General features: G+C 41.5%; 1 protein-coding gene across 3 annotated transcripts in view; it reads right to left on the minus strand.

The window, feature by feature from the left end:
- The window catches only part of LOC109569844 (protein O-glucosyltransferase 3), a 147,024-nt gene extending 136,742 nt beyond the window's left edge, over window positions 1–10,282 (minus strand). For 2 of the 3 annotated variants that reach the window (XM_070803364.1, XM_019975589.2), the window contains exon 1: window positions 10,032–10,282. In XM_070803364.1, coding sequence (XP_070659465.1) covers window positions 10,032–10,150 — 119 coding nt within the window. In that variant the 5' untranslated portion in view covers window positions 10,151–10,282. The remainder of the gene's footprint in view (window positions 1–10,031) is intronic. The other variant, XM_070803369.1, reaches the window with a different exon arrangement.
- Between the last annotated feature and the right edge of the window lie 663 nt (window positions 10,283–10,945).

Raw genomic sequence — 10,945 nt, forward strand, 5'->3', positions numbered from 1 at the left:
AAGAACTCAAAATCCTTGTAGATAAACGTTCATAGCAGCACTACTCACAATAGACAAAAGTGGAAACAACCCAAATGTTTATGAAGAATGAATAAACAAATTGTGGTATATACATATAATGAAATATCATTCAGAACAATTTTAAAAAAGAATGAAGTACAGATAGATGCTACAAGGAAGACAGACATCAAAACATGCTGAGTAAAGTGGGCACCAAAGGTTACATATCACATTTGTTGCTAAGTCACTTCAGTTGTGTCCGACTCTGTGTGACCCCATAGACGGCAGCCCACCAGGCTCCACCGTCCCTGGGATTCTCCAGGCAAGAACACTGGAGTGGGTTGCCATTTCCTTCTCCAAAGCATTAAAGTGAAAAGTGAAAGAGAAGTCGCTCAGTTGTGTCTGACTCTTAGCCCACCAGGCCCTCCATCCATGGGATTTTCCAGGTTAAGAGTACTGGAGTGGGGTGCCATCACCTTCTCCAACATATCACATGGAACGTTCTATTATATGAAATGTCCAGTAGAGGTAGATACATATAGACAGAAAGCTGATTGGTGGCTGCCAGCAATTGGAGGGAGCAGGAATAAAGAATAACTTTAAAAAAATTAATTTAATTGAAGTATAGTTGATTTACAATGTTGTGTTAATTCTGCTGTTAATATACCAAAGCAATTCATTATTTTTCATATTCTTTTCCATTATGGTTTATCACAGTTTATTGAATACAGTTGCCTGTGCTATACTGTAGGACCTTGCTGTTTATCCATTCCATACATATAAATTTGCATATGCTAATCTGAAACTCCCAGTTCATCCCGCCCCCACCCCTCTCCCCCGTGGCAACACAATCACAAGTCTGTTCTTTATGCCTGTGAGTCTGTTTCATAGATAAGTTCACTTGTGTCATATTTTAGATTCTACATATAAGTGATAGCATATGGTATTTATCTTTCAAAGAGTAACTATTTAATGAGTTTAATTTTGAAGTGATGAGATTTTTTTTGGCCTTGTGTCCAAGTATTCCAACACCATTTGTTGAAAAAGACTATCCTTCATTGAATTGCTTTCATACCTTTGTGAAAAAAATCAATTGGCTGTATTTTGGGGTTCTATTTCTGGACTATATTCTGTTCCATTAAATCATATAAATTTTCCCCTTCACAAATACTATGCTATCTTGATTACTATGACTTTATAGTAAGTCTTAAAATCAATTAGTGTGATTCTTTCAAATTTTTTTTTCAAAATTGCTTTGTCTATTCAGTTCCTTTGTTCTTCCATAAAAATTAGATTTCTAATTGTTCATTATTAGTATATGGTAATACAATAGGTTTTTATATATTAATCTTGTATCCTACCACCTTGTTAAAGTCACTTATTAGTTCTAGGATTTTTTTCCTTTTGGTAGATTTTTTTCTTTGTAAACAATCATGTCATTAGCAAATATGGATAGTTTTATTTCTTCCTTTCTGATATGTGTATCATTTACTTCCTTGCCTGGCTAGGACCTCAACTATGATGTTAAGTAGGAACAGTAAGATTGATTGTACATCTTGTCTTGTTTTCAATCTTAAGGGGGGAAGCAGTCTTAAACCATTAGGTATTATGTTAGCTAAAAGATTTTTTGTAGATGCCTTTTATCAGGGTCTATTCCTTCCTTGCCAACAGAGTTTTTTTTTCAAAGCCCTTTCTGCATCAATTGATATGATCACATGTGTTTCTTCTTTAGATTGTTGATATAGTGGTTTACAGTAATTTATTTTAAAATAGAGAACAACCTGTACTGTTTTGTATTAAATTGTGTCCTCCAAAAAAGATATGTTGGAGTCCTAACCCTTAATACCTTATTTGGAGACAAGGTCTTTACAAAGGTAATCAAGCTAAAATGAGGTCTTTAGTGTGGGCTCTAATTCAGTATGATTGGTGTCCTTATGAAGAGGGCAAAATTTAGACAGCAGAGGCAGATGCACACACAGGGAGAATGCCATGTGAAGACTGGAGTTACAGTGCCACCAGCCCAGGAACCAGCAGAGTTCCTGGGAGAGCCCTGGGACAGAGTCTACTCAAGCGCCTTCAGAGGGCGCGCCCTTCCTGACACCTGGAGGCCAGCTCTTTACCGCAGATCTACACAACAGAGCAGTGGTTGCCAGGTTACCCTCTCCCAGCTCAGATCAGACCGCTCCCTCCTCCACTGCCACTCCATGTGTTGTTTTAAAGTTGAAACCAAGGCAAACTTGATATAAATATAAAACACCACAGCCTTTCTTTGGAAAGTGGTGAGTTCGGTGTCGCTGTAGCCCCTAATTTCCTCTTTCATCACTAGAAAGTCTAACACACAGAGGAATGAGGAAGCTGGCTCCTGTGGTATGCCAAGTTGGTGTTTTGAGTACAGCCTTTAGATAGGGCCACTGGCAAGGCCAATAAGGAAACATTCCTGGGCAAAGTGAAGCGAGCCTAAGGCTCTCAATATTATGGCCTGTGCAGTAACTAACTGCGGAAAAACAGACCCGAGTTGCTTCAGCAAGGCTCTTAGCCAACTTAGCTCAGTTTTAAAACTCAAATATGTTAATAGGAAGAAAAATATTTTCCGACTAACCTTAACTTGACCTTCTTTGCCCTTCATGTCGTATCCCCAGATCTATCCTTCTCTCACTTTGTGTTCCCTCACAGAAGTAAGTTAAGGTTCATTTAATTAGGAATTGAGTACCTACTAGGTGTATGAGGCTCTCATCCCTGAGCCAATCCTTGACCACAGGAACTCGAGACTGATGTACAGAAATGAACTTACCCATGAATACATTAACATTACAAAATGTATAAAACATTATCAAGAAAAGGGCAGAAAAAATTCAGATATTTAAAGTCATACTTATGAAGGAAAATACAGTTATTTTGTATCTCTTGCATTTCTTTATTATCAAAAGAAATAATAAAAAAATCTATAATAATTTTAAGGAATAAAATAATAATAAAATGGTTAGAGTTCCTATAAATATCACACCCAAGAGATAACCATCTTAGTAGTTTACAGTATTTCCTTACAAAATGCATATATACTTTTTAAAAAAGCAAACAGTGATAAGAGAAAATTTCACATACTGAGGTACGGAGAAGTCATTCTGGCTTATACATGAGTAAACTTGAACTTTGTGCTAACTAAAACAGTCTGTGTGTACAGACATTGTATATCTGCTTTAATTATTAAAGAAAAGGGCAGAATGTGCAAAAGTAAAGAATGTGCATGTTAAAAATAAAGATTAAATGCTTCTCTTCCTGGGATACCAAAACTAGTACTATTTAAATGATAAGACTCCTTTCCCAGGTGCTAAGGCTGTACTGACTTGCTATGTACATGCTGATCTGTTTTCTTTTTTTTTTTTAACTTGAAGGAATGTATCCTTGACTTGTTTGATGTTCTTTGCTCTGAAAATACACAAAACTGTGTTGAAAACCATGCTTCTCCATAGAAGTTCTTCAGAGTTATCTGAGAAGCTGTTTGGGGGGCTATAAGTCCTGCTGCTGCTAAGTCGCTTCAGTCGTGTCCAATTATGTGCGACCCCATAGACGGCAGCCCACCAGGCTCCTCCATCCATGGGACTTCCCAGGCAAGAGTACTGGAGTGGGGTGCCATTGCTTTCAAGGACACATGATTACCTAGAATTGTATGTTCTCTATTTTCATGGTCAATGAATAGCAAGATCTGTAAGTGCAAAGACCTCAGTGCTGGTTCTGTTACAAGCTACGTGACAATGTGAGGATAATCACTTCAACTTCATTGTAGAAAGCAGTACTGCACAGTGATGTAAGTGCTGATGGAGTCCACAAATCCAGTGCTTCTTAGCAATATTATCTCAATCAAGTTACTTATCCTCCCTAAACTTCTTCTGAATGGAGACTAAATGCCTGCTTTATTAGTTTAGGATGAGGATAAAAACTAACTTTAAGAGTTATAATGTCACAAAACCTAACTAGGGCACTAATCGTCAACCTTGGGATTTGTTGTTGTTGTTTAGTTGCCAAGTCACGTCTGATTCTTTTGCGACCCCATGGACTGTAGCCCACCAGGCTCCTCTGCCCATGGGATTTTCCAGACAAGAATACTGGAGTGGGTTACCATTTCCTTCTCCAGGGGATCTTCCTGACCCAGGGATTGAAACCATGTCTCCTACATTGGCAGGCAGATTCTTTACTGCTGAGCCACCAGGAAAGCCCTTATTTACCAGGCTCCTGTCATTATCTGCTAATACCACTCTCTCAAGCAGACTTCCCACATGGCTGCATTTCAGCCCTTTTCATTGTAAGAACGAAATGCAGCCAAGCATATTCTTTCATCTCTCTTAAGTGTCTCAACTTTTTTTCCACTCTCAGTTGAAAAGACCCACATCTAACTTTTGATCTACTTAATATATTTTCAGTTTGGCTATATTTTTTTAAAAAACTCAAAAAGTAAAAATTATGAAAGGTCAATAATTCCTAAGGTCACTAAAACAAACTCACTTGTACAATAAGCTGTAAACTCACCTTGTTTGGTTATTCTGAGCATTAACTCTTTGAATTATTTTGACAGATTAGGTGTGGAACTATAATAGTAGAGTAGTTCCAGATGTATTGCCCACAGAGACCAATCTAAGGAGCAATTAGACAGGAGAATCTGCTTGAGAGAAAGCTTTCCTCTCAATTTAAAGGAATTAACTAAACTGGATGTTATTGAAAAGTACAGACACCTCAGAGATCCATGATGTTGACCCCATTCTTTGTTACATTATCAGAACACTCCAGCCTATAGGGCATCCCTATGACCTCCATGCAGTTCTCACGGTCCCTTCCTCAGCCATGCAGGGCTCCATGAGAGCAAGCTACATATATATGAACTCTTCATCTTACAGGGTTTACCACCAACCAAAAACTTTCATAGATTGAAGCCATTTGCAGCAGAATTTCTTTGCTGTATCCTCAAGGTCAGCACAGTGTCTGGCACATAACAGATGCCCCATAAATAGGTATTCGATGCTTCTTGAGTCTGTCCTTGTCAGAGGCAGATTTTACCTGCTGCGAGAGGAGAAAGCAGGCAGAAAGCCTAAGAGACAGGAGACCTGTGTATCTGGCTTTTAATCTCAGCAGGACGCTACAGTTGCCACCAGCTATCAATTACTTCACCACTTTGATATATACAGACCTCCTCAAGACTGAGCCACAGCTCAGGTACACTAGTGTAAATCAATTGAAACAGCTAAGCATGGGAAAACCATCCTGGGCTGCAATCTTGCCACTGGGCAAAGATAGTCTAAATCTGGATATGCCATTTTTTAAACTTAATTACATCAGGTGCTATAACGTCGTATACTTTGTAAGTTTTCCGCAATAGAAAAAAAAACACACATTTTGGTTATTGTTGTCTCTTCAGTGTGCTGACTACTTGATATAATCTCTTAGTACTTTCAGTCACACTTATGAGATGGGCGTGGTGAGGGTGATAGGTAGTTGGGTTTTCCAAAGACTTTTGTAAAGTGTAAGATGCTTTTCACATTTTATTCTATGTATCATATTTATGTATATATATATGTATATTTATGTATGTATACACACAGATGTATATTTTCTCCAAGGTGTGAGAGCAGTAAGGGGAAATTTTTCACTTGCCAATCGTGATTTAAACTCTCAGCCATTTCTCTTCACTGCAGCTAGAACCACAGACTGTACCAGGCCCAAAAAGTCATACCCAAGTTAATACTTCCAGGAAAAAAAACCTTTCCACAATCCAAAATGAAGTGTAACTGACAGACTGGAATTTAAGTTGTAATTTTCACTTCTATTATGGGATCTCAGAGAATTTCTGTAGCTCAGATCCCAAACTCACAGGATTGAAGAGGACACGTGTAACAGAGTGGTTGTAGTCCATGACAGGGTTCAGGAGGGAGAAATCCCATCCTGCAGAGGGTACTGGGCAATGAAAAGAAGGTGAAACAGAGACTGAGAAATGGGAAGAAAAGCAAGGGACTGCAGAAACCTCTGACTCCAGCCAGAGCAGACCATTAATTCCTTCATCAAGTATTTACAAGGGGCTATACAGACAGGAACCTTGTGACTAGGGCCTCCCTCTCCTTTAAGCCATGAAATCCTACACCCTTCCCCTCATCTGCCTTCCCAGAGCCAGGTGGCATGTGCCCAGGATTCTTGCATCCTTACCCGCAGGTCTGCCTTCCCATCTTGGCAGTGTTGGGCTTGAGGGCAGTGGAGCCCAGCCCCCAGCTGTCAGGGCAAGCCCACACCTTTCAGCAAACATTTACTGAATGTTCCCCATAGGCCAAGAGCTATGGCAGGCCCTAGAGAGTCACAGAAAGGAGATGAACAAATTTTTACTTATTTTCTTCTGGTTGCTAAGCACGTGCCCAGATGCCCAGAAGAAACTGAAATAATAACATAAGCAGTATTTTGTGTTCTGCTTTTTCACAGAACAATGCCTCATACATTTTTTTCCACCACTGCATCCATGAAAAGCTTGAGGTGCATACAAAACAACCAAGGTAGTCAGAAATATGGAACTAAAATATCACACTGGATGGGACATAATGATGTCTTCATAACTGTCCTTTGTAATGACTGCACTCTTACTTAGATTTGAAAATTCCCACTCTTTTGCTTACAGGTAAAACTGCAATATCTGAGAGTATATGTGCTGTTTTTCCTCTAATATAACATAACTTATGCTATGTTTTAAGTTGTTTCCAGCTTTGTGAAATGGAATTGTGTACCTGAGGTTATTGAGAGGATTAATTAAATATGTATAACATGTTTAATACAGTGCCTAGTATATAGTAAGAGACCAATAAATGTTAGCTATTATTATTATTATCACAATAATAACTATTATTACCTAAAAGGAAGCATTTAATAAATGTTCGTGTGGTCATCTTCTCCACCTCAATCTCCTACTAATGAGAAACATCCAAGAATTGGATGACTAGGTCAACAGCAAGTCATGTCTTCATAGGTATTGGCATATTGTTCACCAAAACGATAGTATTCAATTTCGAATGCCACTAACAACAAGCAGAATGTATCCATTTCACTTCACCAAGTCTTTTCTGTTATTTTTAAAGGTGCAACACGGTATCATGAGATTACTTCAATTTTCTTCTTTTAAAATTGCTGTTAGGATGAACATTTTCCCATATGTTTTGTTTACTGTTTGGATATATTCCAAACAGTAGTATAAATGACTTATTTCTATGTTTTGCCTATTTAACAACTTGAATCTTCATGTTTTCTTAAAAATTTGAATAAACTCTTCATATATTTGAAACATTATAATATTTAATGCAAATACTTCCCCAGTAAGGTGGAGTCAGAGAGTTCTGGTACCAATGAAGGAAGATCAGGGGAAGCTCACTTCTGTAGGTGGGGCTACAATCTCCTGCACAGTGAACTCAGCTAGTTCTATGCTATTAAGATCCACCTCTGGATACCTCTGGCCTTGCATGATACTGTAGTCCTGTATTTCTAACTGTAGGATACTTCTTAGTTGTCTTGTAGATAGCTCAATGCTATCATAGATAGGCCTCAACCAGCAAACATTCCAAGCTTCAACATTTAACCCCTTCTCTTTTTGTCCTGGTCAAGAGATCTGGAGGCTGTTCCTCAGTATAGTTAAAAAGGCCTCTGAGCATCTCTTGGGACTGTTGTACTTTCTCCCAATAATACCCTTGATTTATATGTCATGTGTCTTGACTTTCGATTAGGAAAATGTGATGATAAAAAATTGAGTAGAAGAACCAAGTTGATATGTCATTGCAGGGCTTTTCTGCATGCCAGTATCCGCTACTAAAACTGATGCATGCGAGCTCATTAGCAGAGCAATCCCATGGAGACCGCTATCCAATGATAGGTATTTGACAATGGGACACAGGAATCAACCAGGGGAAAATAAAATACTAGAAATAATTGCCTCGAGCATTGGGCTCAAGTGTCTGCTTTCCTTAAATTATTTTTCTGTTTTAATGGTGTCATTTAATTATTTATTATTATTATTTTTCAAATTTTGTTTAGTAGTTAACAGTATTGATTTTGTCTTTGCATTATGGCTTTTTCTGCTGATGTTCCAGTTAGGATATGAGTGCCATGAAGTGTGTTTTAGGCTTCCTTCTAAGGCCTAGCCTAAAGGCCTTTGCCACCCAAGTGTAATTCTACTTCCCTCTAAAGTCAGCTGCCATGGGTACCATAGGCTGCTATAGAGAAAATACAATAAGGCAAGCATCAGGTCAAATTCAAAAAGTCAAAATTTCCTTGAATTTTAAAATAAATGACATTACTATTTCTAAAAACTATACTTCATGAACAGTTAGCAGGATGTTGATAACATCTTCAATGGAAGCTACCCTCCACATTATTTCCTAATTCTACCCTCACTTTCCCCCCAAATATACTGGGTCCACTTAAGAAGTCCAGTCCTCTCCAGAAACAACAAACACTTCCAAGAACACACACTAAGAGCAACCAGTTTCTTAGTCCTTTTGGAGTATGTGTTAAAAAAAAAAAATAATAAAACTGCGTGCAGTTCTAAAGCTCTCCTTTCCAAGGTTGGGTGTGCCTGTGTACACTGCATGTGCCCACATGTGGGTACAAGCGTGCGTGTGTGTGTGTGTGTGTGTGTTTGTATGGATATACTGGGCTCAGGAGGGCACACTTCTGCAGTTTGAGGAAATGATAGAGCCTGTTTTTCTAATGGCAGATTATGATGGTATGAAATACACATCCTTAAACTTCAAATGTTCATTTCTCCCCACAGGAGTCATTTCTAGGGTCTGGGGGTGGGCTTAGCCATATCTGGTGAAGACAGGGCTTTGGGCCCAGTGTATTCTAATTGCTTCTAAAAAACCAGCAAGGGTTTCCCTATGTGAAGAGTATCTTTGGAGGTTTTTTTGCTGGGGTGTTTGTGGGTGGGTAAGTGTGATGCCTGGAGAAAGTGGCAACACAGAACTTAGACCACCACCAAGTTGTTCACAAACAAAACGGCTTTCTAAATTCCAATCAATGCCACACTTTTTGGTCCGAGACTGATACTTTGAATTTTCTTCCATAGTCCACTGGAGAAGGCCTTGGGTGGGTTTAATCCAAGACAGATGAGAAAGTCTTTAATTGATTCCAGGACTTATCCCACACTTCCCCAGCAGAAAAAAATGGTTACTTTACATCTCAGGCAACTATCTCCGGATTTCATTCCCTGGTAACTAATCCCTCACCTGTAACACCGCACAATAAGGTGAAGGGTCAAGGTCTGCAGCAACTCATCTTCCCCAAGCACCACACACGAGGGGATCAAACCATTCTAGCGACCCCAAGCGTCCCCAGTTCCAGCTAAGTTCACTGCACACCCTTTGGCTAGTTTCTCGAACTCCATCCAGCTCTTGAGGCGGGAAACACTTGACCTTCAGTGAGGTGCCAGCTCTCCTGGGCCTCGCTGACTGCCCCCGTGGGTGGAGAGGGGAAGTTTCTCCAAGAGTGTGTGCGGCGAGAGTGGACGACCCGGAGGACTCTACAAGCACGTGGTTCCGCGCCGGCCAAGACCGCGCTACCCCCTGCCCAGTCTCACGGGTCCGCCCTGCCCACGCCACGCGGCGGCTTGGAGGACACCTGACCGACCTGCCCCCACCCTCGGACGGACCGTAAGCAGCGACTGCTGCCCACGTGTCGCGGTCGAGGGGCGGGGCAGCCGCGCGGGACCCACGCTGAGAGAAGCGCGCCGAGGCGCCCGGCCGCGCGCCGAGGGCAGGGGCGCGCCCCCCGCGGCGGGAGCGGAGCTCGCCGAGCAGCAGGCCCGGGAGGCGGCGTCTGGAAAGACCACTCGCCAGGCCTCCCGGGTTCTTCAGATTTCCCCCTGCCGCGCCGCGCGCCCCGGGCGGAGGCTGCACGTCCCCGAGCTTCAGACAGGTGCCCGGCGAAAGCTCCGCGCCCGCCGGGCTCGGTGGACGCCACGGACGCCCCCCTCAACTGTGCACCAGACCCGGGGGAACAAAGAGTTAGCTCGGTACCTGATCCTCTCCTTCTCTGCTCTCTGGAGCTCCTCATTTCTTTCCAGCACCTGAAGGATCTTCCTGGCTTCTTCATCGTTTAGGAAACTGCAATCAAACCCCTGAGGAACTTTCGTCATTTTCTCTACTGTGTGTGCATTACCCTTAAGCTCCTTGGCGCCTCCTGTTACAATGACATTTCTCAAGCTACAGAAGACCAGTTTCAGGTACTTGATTCCAGAGCCAATGAAGCCCGTCCCTTTGAAAATCTAAAACCTAGGGAGCAGCCCACACCTACAGGACTAATTTTGATGACACCTTAATGACATATTTCTCTCAGCGTATCCAACCGAGATGCAAAATGAACCGCTGAGGGAGAGAGGGAACCAATCCCATCCCGAAGGGGCGGGCCGTTCCGCGCTCCTCCCTTTCCCTCCTCCACCTGGTATCAAACTTGTTTAACTAACAAGCCTACACATAATTTAGCCCCGAAGTGGGGTGGAGGCTTGAGTGTTGGCTCCAGCGTATTTATTTTGGCTGTTGTTGTTTGCCCACAAAACTTGAACTTGACTAGTAGGCGTGAAAAAGAGAGTTTCACGACTAATTCTCGTTTCTAATAAAGAGCCCATAGGAAATAGAATTGCGGGTGGCAAAGAGTCGGGCGCGACCGAGCGACTTCACTTCACTTAGGAGCTTTAGAACTGGCAGAAGGGTTATTCCTTTTAGAAAGACCCAGAAGAACCCTTCTGGGTTCAGCCCACAAGGGTTTGCCGAGTCTCCCACCTCTCAGATACCTGCAACTCATTGTTTCACAAAGTCATTCTCAGACTTTGGAAAAATCAAAACTGTTTATGGTATTTCAGGAGAGGACATACCGAAAGGATGGTTAAAAAGCACCTGTTTGTAGTTTTCTATAAGATTTGATAAACTTCTTA

The sequence above is a fragment of the Bos indicus genome, chromosome 15, assembly GCF_029378745.1.
Source record: "Bos indicus isolate NIAB-ARS_2022 breed Sahiwal x Tharparkar chromosome 15, NIAB-ARS_B.indTharparkar_mat_pri_1.0, whole genome shotgun sequence".
Taxonomy (NCBI): Eukaryota; Metazoa; Chordata; class Mammalia; order Artiodactyla; family Bovidae; genus Bos; species Bos indicus.